At 44.7% G+C, this 16,978-nt stretch overlaps 1 protein-coding gene across 1 annotated transcript in view; it reads right to left on the reverse strand.

The window, feature by feature from the left end:
* LOC139365978 (neuronal acetylcholine receptor subunit alpha-7-like) overlaps positions 1 to 16,978 on the reverse strand; it is a 78,992-nt gene that overhangs the window by 13,238 nt on the left and 48,776 nt on the right. Inside the window, exons 4-5 of the mRNA XM_071103046.1 lie at positions 16,424 to 16,468; positions 8,782 to 8,891 (exon numbers count right to left, since the gene is read on the reverse strand). Coding sequence (XP_070959147.1) covers positions 8,782 to 8,891; positions 16,424 to 16,468 — 155 coding nt within the window. The remainder of the gene's footprint in view (positions 1 to 8,781; positions 8,892 to 16,423; positions 16,469 to 16,978) is intronic.

Here is a 16,978-nt window from a genome sequence, read left to right on the forward strand (position 1 = left end):
TCAATCAGAATCTGGCTAAAAATACGAATCAGTTATAGAACCCATTTCCCTTTAAGGTTGGGTGAGGTCTGGGTGAGCTCACCAACCAAAATGCACAAAATGGGACAACATAAAACACCAAATAATGCATGCAGAGCAGAATTAGGCTGATACACGCTAATTATCAAAATCCAGAAAAGATACGTTAAATTCTGCAACCACCTAAAAGCGATGCGATTCCCAAACCTTCCATAACAAAGCCATCACCTACAGAGAGATCCCTATGCAAGCTGGTCCCGGGGCTCTGTTCACAAACACAAACACACCCCAAAGAGCCCCAGGACAGCAACACAATTAGACACAACCAAATCATGAGAAAACAAAAAAATAATTACTTGACACATAGGAAAGAATTCACAAAAAAAACAGAGCAAATCAGAATGCTATTTGGCCCTAAACAGAGAGTACACAGGGGCAGAATACCTGACCACTGTGACTCACCCAAACTTAAGAAAAGCTTTGACTATGTACAGACTCAGTGAGCATAGCCTAGCGATTGAGAAAGGCTGCTGAAGGCAGACAGGCTCTCAAGAGAAGACAGGCTATGTGCCCACTGCCCACAAAATGAGTTGAAACTGAGCGGCACTTCCTAACCTCCTGCTAAATGTATGACCATATTAGAGACACATATTTCCCTCAGATTACACAGACCCACAAAGAATTTGAAAACAAACCCAATTTTGATAAACTCCCATATCTACTGGGTGAAATACCACAGTGTTCAATCACAGCAGCAAGATTTGTGACCTGTTGCCACAAGAAAAGGGAAACCAGTGAAGAACAAACACCATCGTAAATACAACCCATATGTTTATTAATTTTCTCTTTTGAACTTTAACCATTTGCACATCGTTACAATACTGTATATAGACATACTATGACATTGGAAATGTCTTTATTCTTTTGGAACTTCTATGAGTGTAATGTTTACTGTTCATTTTTATTGTTTATTATTCACTTCACTTGCTTTGGCAATGTTAATGTCAATAAAGCCCTTTGAGCTGAACTGAGAGCACGTGAGAGAGAGAGCGTGAGAGAGAGCGTGAGAGAGAGCGTGAGAGAGAGAGAGCGTGAGAGAGCGTGAGAGAGAGCGAAAGAGCGTGCGAGAGAGAGAGAGCGTGCGAGAGAGCGTGCGAGAGAGCGTGCGAGAGCGAGAGAGAGAGAGAGAGAGAGAAAGAGAGAGCAAATGGGTCATTTTACCTGTTTATAGATAGCATGATAAAAGACAAGCCGCTCTAGAGCAACGGGTGGTGTGGGGCCGTGTGAGTGTGTGTTTTGCATATCAGATACTGTTTTCTACTGTGTGCGGGTGTGTGCGTGCATCTCTCTGCTGCCTCAGCTCAACCTGTCACAGTAATGTTCAGTAATGTTCAGTGAAGCGCTATGTATGGCTAGCTGTGGACCGACCAACCAGCACAGGGCCAGACAGATGCCCAGGTGAGCTGATAATGTCATGAGATGTTAGACATGCAGCGACAGACAGGGAATAAACAAACCCCTGTCGTCCTTCATCTCTCAGCTGCTTACCTGCTGTGCCTGCAAACGTCTGTTACACTGGGGTGCAAACACACGTTTCTATGGTAAAACAAATATATACTCTTTGAGGTCAACTAAAGCCTGAGTTAAAGAGTTAAAAACAGTCAGACAACCTGTCCTGTGCTAACACACACAACCACACACACACACACAAACACACACTCTGTCAGATCATGAGATGAAACCTGACCAGCGTATGCGGGAGATCCACAGAAACCCTCTCAGTATAATTCTCATTGGTGACGTTCCTCGCCAATGTTCACACACACACACACACACACACACACACACACACACACACACACAGGAGATGTCTGAAGATGTCATCAGACAGAGAGTTTACATTGGAGTGATTGCCGATGTTTTTGTGCACTGTGAGTCGTGAATGGTGAGCCCTAACAATCTTCCTCCCTCCCTCCACCCCTCCTTACCTCCACGCCTCCCTCCCTCAACCCCTCCTTACCTCCACCCCTCCCTACCTCCCTCCCTTTAGGACCAAGAGAACACTCTGGATGATGATAGATAAAGAGATTAAACCGGAGAGGAGAGGGATATGTTCCGGTTAGATGAAGCATTGTGACACAATGGAGCTAATAAGGACATGATATGATCTACTGGGTCTAGTGGGTCTACTTGGTCTAGTGGGTTTACTTGGTCTACTGGGTCTAGAGGGTCTAGTGGATCTAGTGGGTCTACTGGATCTAGTGGGTCTAGTGGGTCTACTTGGTCTAGTGGTTCTAGTGGGTCTACTTGATCTAGTGGGTCTAGAATGTCTACTTGTTCTAGTGGGTCTTGTGGGTCTAGAGGGTCTACTGGGTCTACTGGATCTAGTGGGTCTACTCGGTCTACTGGATCTAGTGGGTCTACTAGGTCTAGTGGGTCTAGAATGTCTACTTGTTGTAGTGGGTTTAGAGGGTCTACTGGGTCTACTGGATCTAGTGGGTCTAGTGGATCTACTTGGTCTAGAGGGTCTACTGGGTCTAGTGGGTTTCATTGGTCTACTGCATCGAGTGGGTCTAGTGGGTCTCCTTGGTCTAGTGGGTCTAGAGGGTCTACTGGGTCTAGTGGGTCTACTTGGTCTTGTGGGTCTACTTGGTCTAGTGGGTCTAGAGGTTCAACTGGGTCTAGTGGGTCTACTGGATCTAGTGGGTCTACTGGATCTAGTGGGTCTAGAGGGTCTACTTGGTCTAGTAGGTCTAGAGGGTCTACTTGGTCTAGTGGGTCTAGAGGGTCTACTGGGTCTACTTGGTCTAGTGGGTCTAGTGGGTCTACTTGGTCTAGTGGGTCTACTTGGTCTAGAGGGTCTAGTGGGTCTACTTGGTCTAGTGGGTCTACTGGGTCTGGAGGGTCTACTGGGTCTAGTGGGTCTACTGGGTCTAGTGGGTCTACTTTGTCTAGTGGGTCTACTGGGTCTAGTGGGTCTACTTGGTCTAGTGGGTCTACTGGGTCTGGAGGGTCTACTGGCTCTAGTGGGTCTACTTGGTCTAGTGGGTCTACTGGGTCTACTTGGTTTAGTGGGTCTACTTGGTCTAGTGGGTCTGGAGGGTCTACTGGGTCTGGAGGGTCTACTGGGTCTAGTGGGTCTAGAGGATCTGTGGGTTGCAGGCTACCTCATGACTCAACTCACATTGCATATGCTTGTACTGGAAAGGACGATGAGGCTAGTGGTGATGCGGGGGGCTAGGGCTATGGGGATGGTTCTAGGGCTTAGTTCCGACTGGGACTGGGGTTGAAGTTATAGTTGGAGTGATTGGGTGAAGAATCTTAACTCTGTGACTGATCCAGGATCAGATATAATATTCACGCATGCAAACACATAACCACAATGTAACTAGCACAGGTAGCACCAAGCAGCACAGTTCCAGGAACGAAACACACACACACAAACACACTGCAGGTCCTATCGGGCAGACCATGCCTTCCCCTTTAATCAGTGGTCCATCCCCAACAGTGGAAACCCATTAAGGCACCTGACAGTTTTATTCAGACCCCTATCAACGACCACTTATCCCCCCCGACAACCGCGAGACACCCCAAGCGATAACGTAGCCGCGCCTGGGAACACAATCCCCCGGCTTACACACATTCAGCGGTGACAAAAGAGTGGCCCGAGCCTTAGAGAGGATTTGCTGATTTATCTATTTTCTCCATCTCGTCTTCCTGTTCGACTCAGTGGATCGAATGATCTACCTTTTCAGAGTTTAGTCGTCATTTATCTCTACTTGCTGTAGGTGTGCGATCTGTGCTGGTCGGGCAGGATGAGATGCGAGCACGCGCCTGTGTGTGTGTGTGTCTGCGTGCCTGTACGTGTGTGTGTGCAATGTGCACATGTGCGTGCAGGATGAGTGTATCTGTGTTGGCTGGGCAAGAGGAGATATATGCATGGGCTTTATTCAGAGCTCTGCATTCTGTATCAGCTAGTGCGTAGCCAGAGAGTGCATTTACACACTCACACACACACACACACACACACGTACATGCAATCTGAACACAGAGACACATGCAGAGCACACACCGAGCTCAGAACATGGTGCATCACAAAGCAGAGGAAACGAAATACAAACGATAGAGAACACACACAAGTCCATTTTCACTCAAACAATAAAAGCACAGATGCATGAGAGGACAGGTGATAGGTGATATCCCTGGGAGAGGGGACAGAGAGAGGGGGCAGAGTTCAAATCACACGCACATGGTGGAAAGAGTAAAGTCTTAAACATGTGGGGACAGTGAAAGGGGGCAACGCGCTCTGGCGACATACAGAAACCAGACAAACAATAGAGGGGGTGACAGGTTCCTGCACCAGGGGACGTGACACCTTACTGTCTTCTCTACTCACTCAACGCCTCCTGCTGCACCTCCACTCACGCATGCACGCACGCACGCGCGCGCGCGCACGCACGCACACACACACACACACACACACACACACACACACACACACACACACACACACACACACACACACACACACACACACACACACACACACACACACACACACACACACACACACACACACACACACACACACACACACACACACACACATGAAAAAGAGATGAAGCAGTTCAACTGGGTACCCAAACAGGGAGTGAGAAAGAGAGATGAGAGAGAGAGAGACGAGAGAGAGAGAGACGAGAGGGAAATGAGAGAGAGAGAGAGACGAGATGAGAGCAATGAGAGAGATAGACGAGAGAGATACAAGAGAGAGACGAGAGAGAGAAAGACGAGAGTGATGAGAGAGATAAGAGCGATGAGAGAGACGATAGAGACAAGAGAGACGAGAGAGAGGCGATAGAGACAAGAGAGACGAGAGAGAGGCGAGAGACAGGGAGAGGCGAGAGAGAGAGAAATGAGAGAGAGATGAGAGAGAGAGAGACAAGAGATAAGAGAGAAATATATAGGAGAGTGAGACGAGAGAGAGAGAAATGAGAGAGACGAGAGAGAGAGAGACGAGAGATGAGAGAAAGATATAGGAGAGTAAGACGAGAGACAGAGCGATAGAACCCAATGAAAGACACAGAGAGAAAGCAAGAGAGAAGTAAAATATATGAAGGAAACATCCAACCAGGTCAGAAGAGACAGTCCGTCCAGTCTACCCTGAGAGGAAGAAAGAAGAAGAGAATGTTCCCTATGTATCATTCCCCATGTGCCTTCACTGCCCTCAGATCACTAGGATCAGGCATAGACTGTACAGTGAAACCGCCCCAGGGGCCTGATGAGTGGGAGTTGGGACAGAGCATATGTCCCTCTCTCTGTCTCTGCATGCCTCTCACACTGAGCATCAGTGTAATGACAACAGACAACGTCTATGTGAGCCTCGTCTCAATTTGTTCCCAGTACAAATACACATATAAACCATTTTCAGTGCAGAGAAGGAGGGAGGAAGAGAGAGAGAGAGTGATGATCTTACTCGTTTTTTAAAACCTAACGTGTCCATTCACAATACTGTCACAGTCACACCGGTCCTAATTGAGAGTCAAGGCTAAAGAAACGCACACACGGGGGCTTGTGCAGTTGATACACTATTGACAGACAGACGAGAGTGAACACTTCCCAGTCCGCCAGGGAAACCCTGTGAATGGCTGCCTGTCTGTTTAATATGATATCTGGACAGATGGGAGACGTGTACACACAGCCACACCAGATTAGGATGGCAATTTGTCAACACACACCCCTGATATATGATTGTAATAGGCAGCGCTGCTCAATGTCCTGTCGTGTAACTGTGTAATAGTATGTCTGGGCTATACGTACCCTATAGTTGATTGCTAGTGTATTATTCTGATCTGTACTGTGCTATCCTATGTTCTGTCACCCGGATGTCCATGGTCTGATCGGTCAGCACAACAATAAAAACATTTACTTCCTCAAACTAGACGCTAATGTACTTGTCCTTTTGCTCAGTTGTGTACCGGGGCCTCCAACTCCTCTTTCTATTCTGGTTAGAGCCAGTTTGCTCCTTTGTGAAGGGAGTAGTACACAGAGTTGTATTTCTTGGCAATTTATTGCATGGAATAGCCTTCATTTCTCAGAACAAGAGTAGACTGATGAGTTTCAGAAGAAAGTTTTTTAGCCTTTTAAAATAATAAACTTGGATTAGCTAACACAACATGCCATTGGAACACAGGAGTGATGGTTGCTGATAATGGGCCTCTGTACGCCTATGAAGATATTCCATTAAAAATCAGTCGTTTCCAGCTACAACAGTCATTTACAACATTAACAATGTCTACACTGTATTTCTGATCAAGTTGATGTTATTTTATTGGGCAACAAATGTGCTTTTCTTTCAAAAACAAGGCCATTTCTAAGTGACCCCAAACATTTGAAAGGTGGTGTGTATGTGTCATGTTTGAGTTGTTTTTGTATCATACAGTAATGTACAGCATTTCACACCCCCATGCTATTATATTCAGCATATATTCTTTAGGAAACACATGTTGCTATTCAGGATTCATTCACAGCTAACTCAATGCTGCCGACAGTTTACCAATGCAATCAACAATGTTTTATAATCTAATCCTGCTATGCGTTGAGTCGCAAACAAACAGAAATCAGACGTGTTCAACGTCCCTCGGCGGCTGAATACCAGGCAGTCTGAGATGTGACAGGATCTATCAGAGGGGGAACGAATGAAATAGAATGCAGAAAAACAATGCATAATCTGTCACATGTTGTTGATCCTTCTTTTGTGTGTACTTTAAAGCATTCAATAATGAAATGGTCTTTTTAGATCAAGACACTAATGATGTATTAAACTCGAGTCAATCCCCTCCCATTAAATTACAATAGAATTGAATAAATGAATATTTACGTTCTCTCATCTATGAAGCATACTGATGAGCCTGGGTGCCTCAGCTATATACACTGCTGCCAGACCAGCATGTTATTGGTTGCACATTCATGACGAACGGTTTAATGGTGTGTGTGTCATTAAAGTCTGGTGCTTTGGTGTGTGTGTGTGTGTGTGTGTGTGTGTGTGTGTGTGTGTGTGTGTGTGTGTGTGTGTGTGTGTGTGTGTGTGTGTGTGTGTGTGTGTGTGTGTGTGTGTGTGTGTGTGTGTGTGCGTGCGTGCGTGCGTGCGTGCGTGCGTGCGTGCGTGCGTGCGTGTGTGTGTGTGCATGCCATGTGAGGGTGCAGTGTGTGTGAGTCTCAAAGTACTGTGTTTAGCCGTGCGTGTGTCCGTGTCAATGGTGCATATCATTGCAGGAGACTGTAAATGTAAGGTTCCCTTTGGGGCAGCTAAACCTCAGCAGCACTGCTATAAAACTGATTATATTTTGCAGCACCATGATATTAGAAGGTCTACAAGGTTAACCCTGCTCTCATGGTGAAATTCATCAACATCTGTGATGTTTACTTCAAAATGACCCAAACCAATGACCCTAACCATCATTTAACATTTAGTGTCATAAATGTACGCACACCAAAAATACTAGAAGCATGTTAATTTTATATGAAGAATATCTGATAGAATAGAACAGGATAGAATAGAACATAATAGAATATAACATATATAATATAATATAATATAATAGAACAGGATAGAATAGAATAGAACATAATAGAATATAACATAATATAATATAATAGAACAGGATATAATATAATAGAACATAATATAATATAACATAATAGAATAGAACAGGATAGAATAGAACGTAATATAATAGAATAGAATAGAACAGAACAGGATATAATAGAAACATAATAGAATAGAATAGAACAGTATAGAATAGAACATAATATAATAGAACATAATAGAATAGAATAGAACAGAAAATGATAGAATAGAACATAATAGAATATAACATAATAGAATAGAATAGAACAGGATATAATAGAATAGGCACCTTTTACATGAATGAGAAGGAAATCTCCTGCACTAGTTACCCTTTTGGACAAAGTGAGGGAGAGGGGGGAAGCAGGTTAGGTAAAGAGAGGGGTGAGAGGTTAGGAGAGGTGTAATCCCTATTCTAAATGCAGCAGGACTTTTAAAATCAGGATGAAATACTTTTTGTTTTTTCTCCTTAATCCTGTGATCCTGTGATGCTGTGATGTGTGTGTGGTGATTACATGCATGGAGATTGTAATTATGTGTCTCTACCTCACTCCATGTATTTCTCTTTCTCACTTGTCTAACCAGTGCATTTGCTTGTGTTTTGCCCTACATAGCTAAGTGAAGAGGGGTAGATACAATCTCTGTAAATTTGCCACTAACAGGAGGAGGGGGTGATAAAGGGAGAGAAGAGACAAGACGACACAAACCGCACCTGTATCCCAAACACTGTGCACATCTAAAAACATGCTTACCCAACTGCCTTTCAATGCTAACACGTGCGCACACACACACACACACACACACAATCTGAGGGAGTTCTGCACTAAACACGTCTGTAAACATATTTCCTATTCAAACTCTGTCCCTCCAGGCAGGGTGATGGCAGATCACAGATGCTCCGATGCTGTTGGTTTATAGACAATGTCAGATCGAAATTCATCCCAAGAAAGGATCAATCATAAATGACTGCATCACAAAGTTGTCATATAACAGGGGATGGTTGTTCCACCTCTTGTAAAGCGAGAGCTCATCTGTAGAAGGGGAGGATCATGGCAGGAGATCAGGATGATGGGAGGAGAGGGGGGTTGTGGGAGGAGAGTGGAGGATGATGGGAACAGAGGAGGAATGTGGGAGCTCACCTGTTGTAGAGGAGGATGTCAGGGGTCCAGATCTGGCTGGAGGGGAAACGTAGGTTCTGAACCCCAGGGTATTTCTCTGGGTTCCAGCTCAGGTACACATCAGTCCAGTACTGAGGACAGAACACAGAGAGACACATATTCAGGTCCACCTGTGCCTGAATAACCTGAGACCCTGAGAATTCGTAATGATCTCACGAGTCTAGGTTGGATCTGATTTGATTGTAACCGGTCTCGTTGTGTATGTGTAATTATAACTGATTTGCCAGTAAGGGCCCATACAGACCCGACGAGCCTACTGCAGTAGAAAGAGAGAATTATATAATTATTCTTCTGCTCAGGCTTTTCACGAGATTGGCACTTATAGCCTGTTGTTGTTGTTGTTGTCAGCCAATCACAAACCATCAAAGAGGCACTGCAGTCATCGAGCAGTCATCAAGTTAAAGTGAGAAGGATAGGCTACAACGACCAAGAGCCAACAGGTAGGCTGCCACTGTATTATCCGAATAGAGTCTAGTCGTTGTTGGGGAAAGACAGGGAAAAGCGCAGTAGCCTATATGCCTCAATTAGCTTAGCCAGCTAGCTTAGCTAACGAGCTAGCTAGCTTAACATGCTTATTGTCTCGGTTTGATGCAGTTAAGACAGGAACTATATAAATCAGCTAGAAGTTTGTCTATCAGTGCGAGCGATTCGGCTTGGCTGGTGACATTCTCTTTCTCCCTTCCTGCAGCCTGCACCCCAGTCCACTCACACACATGGCACAGGTCCTCCCCTGCCTGCTGGTATAGCGGCTCACTGGCTCTGTTTACATGTATGTCTCCCTCCAGATAATAACATAGCAAACAAAATAGGCTTTTCTGCGGCTTCCTTCACTCGGATATGATCTGACTGGGTGTGGACCTTTCCCAGGTCTGAATGGACCGGGTCCGGTTGTCCTCAGGTCCGTTCGGAATGGGTCACTCTATTTAAAAAAGGAATTTATGCATATAGAGTCCAGGTGGGAGAGCCCCGGGTCTAACTTGTTGGAACCGTGAAGACCTCTAGTACTGAGGGCAGGACACAGAGAAAGACATTAGAGAAAGTCACACAGATAGGCGGCACATTAAACAAATACTGAGGACAGAACCCAGAAAGATGGTCAAAAATGTCTTCCACCAAGTTTCACAGGGAGGTGGGGGGGGGCTTTTCATTGATTCTCTGATGAAAGATCCAGTCTGAGCTTGTGTCTTGGCAGTCTGTCAACTGAAGGGTTGTGGCAACACTCTGAGCCTGAGGGCATTCTCTGATGATATGAGCCAAAGCCAGTGTCGCATAATCCACACAACATTGACTAGCTGAGTGATTGGCTAGAATATTGAGGCTGGCGTCCTAATTGGACAATAGGAAAATAATGAATAATTGCGAGACTTATTCAGTGGGGCAAAAAAGTATTTAGTCAGCCACCAATTGTGCAAGTTCTCCCACTTAAAAAGATGAGAGAGGCCTGTAATTTTCATCATCAACAAAATGAGAAAAAAAAACAAGAAAATCACATTGTAGGATTTTTTTGTTGTTGTTTGTTTGTTTTTTACCCCTTTTTCTCCCCAATTTTGTGGTATCCAATTGTTTAGTAGCTACTATCTTGTCTCATCGCTACAACTCCCGTGCGGGCTCGGGAGAGACAAAGGTTGAAAGTTATGCGTCCTCCGATACACAACCCAACCAAGCTGCACTGCTTCTTAACACAGCACCATCCAACCCGGAAGCCACCCGCACCAATGTGTCGGAGGAAACACCGTGCACCTGGCAACCTTGGTTAGCGCGCACTGTGCCCAGCCCACCACTGGAGTCGCTGGTGCGCGATGAGACAAGGATTTCCCTACCGGCCAAACCCTCCCTAACCCGGGCGACGCTAGGCCAATTGTAAGTCGGTTACGACAGAGCCTGGGCGCGAACCCAGAGTCTCTGGTGGCACAGCTGGCGCTGCAGTACAGCGCCCTTAACCACTGCCCCACCCGGGAGGCCCTCATTGTAGGATTTTAATTAATTTATTTGCAAATTATGGTGGAAAATAAGTATTTGGTCACCTACAAACAAACAAGATTTCTGGCTCTCACAGACCTGTAACTTCTTCTTTAAGAGGCTCCTCTGTCCTCCACTCGTTACCTGTATTAATGGCACCTGTTTGAACTTGTTATCAGTATAAAAGATACCTGTCCACAACCTCAAACAGTCAGACTCCAAACTCCACTATGGCCAAGACCAAAGAGCTGTCAAAGGACACCAGAATCAAAATTGTAGACCTGCACCAGGCTGGGAAGACTGAATCTGCAATAGGTAAGCAGCTTGGTTTGAAGAAATCAACTGTGGGAGCAATTATTAGGAAATGGAAGATATACAAGACCACTGATAATCTCCCTCGATCTGGGGCTCCACGCAAGATCTCACCCCGTGGGGTCAAAATGATCACAAGAACGGTGAGCACCGGGGTTCTCACCTAGTGAATGACCTGCAGAGAGCTGGGACCAAAGTAACAAAGCCTACCATCAGTAACACACTACGCCGCCAGGGACTCAACTTCTGCAGTGCCAGAGGTGTCCCCCTGCTTAAGCCAGTACATGTCCAGGCCCGTCTGAAGTTTGCTAGAGAGCATTTGGATGATCCAAAAGTAGATTGGGAGAATGTCATATGGTCAGATGGTCAGACTTTTTTGTAAAAACTCAACTCGTCGTGTGTGGAGGACAAAGAATGCTGAGTTGCATCCAAAGAACACCATACCTACTGTGAAGCATGGGGGTGGAAACATCATGCTTTGGGGCTGTTTTTAAAGGAAATAATGAATGGGGCCATGTATCGTGAGATTTTGAGTGAAAACCTCCTTCCATCAGCAAGGGCATTGAAGATGAAACGTGGCTAGGTCTTTCAGCATGACAATGATCCCAAACACGAAGGAGTGGCTTCGTAAGAAGCATTTCAAGGTCCTGGAGTGGCCTAGCCAGTCTCCAGATCTCAACCCCATAGAAAATCTTTGGAGGGAGTTGAAAGTCCCCAAAACATCACTGCTCTAGAGGAGATCTGCATGGAGGAATGGGCCAAAATACCAGCAACAGTGTGTGAAAACCTTGTGAAGACTTGCAGAAAACGTTTGACTTCTGTCATTGCCAACAAAAGGGTAATAAACAATTCAACAATATAACAAAGTATTGAGATAAACTTTTGTTATTGACCAAATACTTATTTTCCACCATAATTTGCAAATAAATTCATTAAAAATCCTACAATGTGATTTTCTGGATTTTCTTTTCTCATTTTGTCTGTCATAGTTGAAGTGTACCTATGATGAAAATTACAGGCCTCTCTCATCTTTTTAAGTGGGAGAACTTGCACAATTGGTGGCTGACTAAATACTTTTTTGCCCCACTGTATATAGTGGTAAATGAATAAATAAATAAATAAATACAATTTTACTAAAGTAATGGGGAAACGTAAATTGGTCAGAAGTCTGTTTGTAATGATTGTGGAGAGTGGAGAGTGGAGGCATTGCTCTTTCGTGTTACGCCCTGGCTATAGAGAGGCTTTTATTCTCTATTTTGGTTAGGCCAGGGTGTGACTAGGGTGGGCATTCTAGTTTCTGTATTTCTATGGTTTCTATTTCTTTGTTTTTGGCCGAGTGTGGTTCCCAATCAGAGGCAGCTGTCTATCGTTGTCTCTGATTGGGAATCATACTTAGGCAGCCTTTTTTCCCACCTGTGATTTGTGGGTAGTTGTTTTTCTGTATAGTTTATGCACCTTACAGAACTGTTTCGTTTTTTTTCCCCCCTTTGTTATTTTGTTCAAGTGTTTTGGTTAATAAAGAATCATGAACACTTACCACGCTGTGTTTTGGCCCGATCCTCCTTCAGACGACGATCGCTACATTTCGGTTGTGTCATGTCAATGACAGAGACCAGACTAAATAAGGTGGACTGCATGCCCCTTCCAGAAATCCGACCTCATCAACTCTCTGTAAGCATTTATCCTCCAGATTACCAACGGAACATTGGGATAAGCAATCTAAGCTGTCCAATCCAATATGTTGGATCAAGATCAAAATGGAAAAAATAACTGGCAGGTTTAACTCAACTCTTAAACTATTTTTAAGAGACAATAAGGACAGGCTATTGATATCTCAATATACAACTACTAGGATGTGATCCCACCAGACATCCCCTCTGGAATATCAATCTGAGATAGTGTTACTGTCTCTTCGGTGGGATGGGGGAAATGCTATTTCCTGCATGAAAAATGAAGAATTCTGTGTTAACGTGACCCCTAAGTTTAGCTTGCTAGCTATCTAAGTAAGTTACTGAATTAATAAGGTGACAGGGCATCATATTGTGTCAGCTTTCTGCCATGTTTGAGATGTCAAAGCCCTTTGCATGCGTTGTCTATACAGCTGCCACTGCTATCTTTTGATTTCCTTGTATTTTCCTTCTCTCTGTTCTTGGCCTGTCTGCTCCTCCCCCATCTTCTCTGAGCAAAGCTGGCATGCCCGTTGCGCTAGCGACTCAAGACAGACAGTGTGTACACAACATGCTGCTTCAGAGCAGACAAGCATGCATCAAAAAACTTTGTTCATTTCCACAATGTCTCTTGTTCATATTCACTTGCAAATGTCCAAACTCACCAAAAATGACATTTGGTAGATCCTACCTTTACATTAATAACTTTATGAACTGGATTGCCTGTATTTGGAATATGTTTATTTTCGTTTGTGCTCGTTAGCATATTTAGCTAGCAACCTCCATGGAAATTCCATATTACTTTTGCTAATTTTGTTAGCATTCTAGTAACAAATGCCCAAAAATCTTTTAGAATTATGTGGCGCCCCCTTGTGTACTAAACTGGTAATACCGTAAATCCTGGAACGAGAGAAGGACGGTATGACAATATGAACATCTGGAAACCGTCCAACCCTAGGCTCTCAATACAGAAGTGGTCCAATGAAGCAGATACTAAGCTACAGGACTGTTTCGCTAGCACTGGAATATGTTCCAGGCCTCATCCGATGGCATTGATGAGTTTTCCACTCAGTCCTCAGCTTCATTAATAAGTGCATTGACAACGTCATCCCCACAGTGACCATACGTATCCCAACCAGAAGCCATGGATTAAAGGTAACATCCGCCATTTTCAAGGAGGGGGACACTAATCCAGACGCTCATAAGAAATCCCGCTAAATCTCGCAAGCCTACCAAAAGAGCTAAATGGCTTCCATGCTTGCTTCGAGGCAAGCAACACTGAACAATGCATGAGAGCACCAGCTGTTCCCGAATGACTGTGTGATCACCCTCTCCTTAGCCGATGTGAATAAGATTTTTTAACAGGTTAACATTCACAAGGCAGCAGGGCCAGACGGATTACCAGGACGCGTACTCAGAGCATGCGCTGACCAGCTGTCAGGTGTCTTCACTGACATTTTAAACCTCTCCCTGGCCCAGTCTGTAATATCTACATCTTTCAAGTAGACCACCATAGTCCATGTGCCCAAGAACGGCAAAGTAACCTGTCTAAATGATTATCGACCAGGATCACTCTCATCTGTAGCCATGAAATACATTGAAAGGCTGGTCATGGCTCACATCAACACCATCATCCCAGACACCCTGGACCCACCCCAATTTGCATACCGCTCCAACAGCTCCACAGATGATGCAATCTCTATTGCACCCTTTCCCACTTGGACAAAAGCACCATCAGAGGGAGCACCCCCCTAACCACATCACTGGGACCGCAGTGGAGGTGAAAAACGTCCAAGTTCCTTGGCGTTCATATCACTGACAAACTGAAAAGGTCCACTCACACAGACACTGTGGTGAAGAAGGCACAACACCTCCTGGTACGGCAACTACACCGCCCGCAACCGCAGGGCTCTCCAGAGGGCGGTGCGGTCTGCCCAACGCATCACCGGGGGCAAACTACCTGCCCTCCAGGACACCTACACCACCATCACAGGAAGGCCAAAAAGATCATCAAGGACAACAACAACCAGAGCCACTGCCTGTTCACCCCGCTATCATCCAGAAGGTGAGGTCAGTACAGGTGCATCAAAGCAGGGACCGAGAGACTGAAAAACAGCTTCTATCTCAAGGCCAGTAGACTGTTAAACAGCCATCACAAGCATATTAGAGGCCGCTGCCCTATATACATAAACTAGAAATTACTGGACACTTTAATAATGGAACACTAGTCATTTTAATAATGTTTACATATTTTGCACTACTCATCTCATATAATATCATATACTGTATTCTGTATTCTATCCTATTCTACTGTGTCTTAGTCTATGCCTCTCTGACACTGCTCGCCCAAATACTATATATTCTTAATTCCATTCCTTTACTTTAGATTTGTGTGTATTGCTTGTCTTGTTGTGAAATTGTTAGATATTACTTGTTAGATGTTACTGTACTGTCGGAGCTAGAAACACAAGCATTTCGCTACACCCGCAATAACATACGCTAAACATGTGTATGTGAGAAATAATTTTGATTACCTATTTAAGAATGCTGTTCAGCAAATACAGCTCAGAATTCAACACCATAGTGCCCTCCAAGCTCATCACGAAGCTAAGGACCCTGGGACTGAACACCTCCCTCTGCAACTGGATCCTGAACTTCCTGACGGGACACCCCCAGGTGGTGAAGGTAGGCAACAATACATCCATTGACCCTGAACACAGGGGCCCCTCAGGGTTGCGTGCTTAGTCCCCTCATGTCCTCCCTGTTTCACCCACGACTGGATGGCAGAGCACGACTCCAACGCCATTGTTAAGTTTGCCGACAACACAACAGTGATAGGTCTGCTCACTGACAACGAGACTATAGGGATGAGGTCAGAGAATCACACCCCCATTCACATTGACCGAGGTGTCGAGAACTTCAAGTTCCTCAGTATACACATCACTAAGGACCTATCATGGTCCAAACAAATCAACACAGTTGTGAAGAGGGCACAACAACACCTCTTCACCCTCAGGAGAATGAAAAGATTTGCCATGGGCCCTCAGATGCTCAAAAAGTTCTACAACTGCACGACTGAGAGAATCTTGACTGGCTGCATCCCCGCTTGGTGTGTACAGCCCAATACATCACTGGGGCCAAGCTCCCTGACATCTATACCAGGCGGTGTCAGCGTTAAGTTTAGAGGAAGGCCCTAAACATTGTCAAAGACTCCTGCCACCAAAGGCATAGACTGTTCTCTCTGCTACCGCACGGCAAGCAGTACTGATGCACCAAGTCTAGAACCTGGACCCTGAACAGCTTCTACCCTCAAGCCATAAGACTGCTAAATAGTTAGTTAAATAGTTACCCAGACTATCTTATCACTATGACTTATCACATACACTGTTGCTAGTGTTTACTATCTGTATCTATATTCCTAGTTATATGTATCTACCTCAATTACCTCGTACACCTGCACATCGACTGGTACCGGTGTATATAGCCATGTTAACGTTAGTTATGTGTACCTATTATTACTTATATTTGACATGTTTTACTTTTCTATTCTTTCTCTCTGCATTGTTGGGAAGGGCCTGTAAGCATTTCACTGTTAGTCCACACCTGTTTACAAAGCATGTGACGAATACAATTGTGTGTTATTCAGTTCTCAACCATTTACTCACCAGCTGTAGCCATGCATTGGTCATCAGGACCTGGTTCTTCTCATCCTGATGAAAGACAGAAGGTAAGAACAATTCAATTCAATGGCTACAACAGGAAGTCATCACAGTAAACAGAAAAGGGTAAGGTTTTGATGATTGTTTGCTTTTGGTTTGGCATGGGTACAAAACAACTGGACTGTGAAACCTCGCATTTATGCAACCACAGTGTTTTTATATGCATTGGGTTCAGTGGAGGCACGCAGCATATAGTTGGCGCCTCGTTTCAATCTAAAACAATAAGCCCCATGAACCTAAACAACTCAACACACAGCAGAGAGACAGACCTCAGACTGCTTGATCTGAGTAAATAAGTGATTAGACAGATATAAGTTTCCTCCTCTGTTGTTCTCTCTCTCCTTCTACAGGACGTCTCTAAGTGGATCTCACTTTTGTCGGTTTCTGCCTCTCTTCCACTCTATCAATCACTAACACTCACTTCTAAAAAGTAGGGCTGAGAGTGGAGGCTATGTGACAATATATTCCATCAAATGACCCCGATGATGAAGACAGTGCCAT

Source organism: Oncorhynchus clarkii, chromosome 14, assembly GCF_045791955.1.
Source record: "Oncorhynchus clarkii lewisi isolate Uvic-CL-2024 chromosome 14, UVic_Ocla_1.0, whole genome shotgun sequence".
In the NCBI taxonomy this organism is placed as follows: Eukaryota; Metazoa; Chordata; class Actinopteri; order Salmoniformes; family Salmonidae; genus Oncorhynchus; species Oncorhynchus clarkii.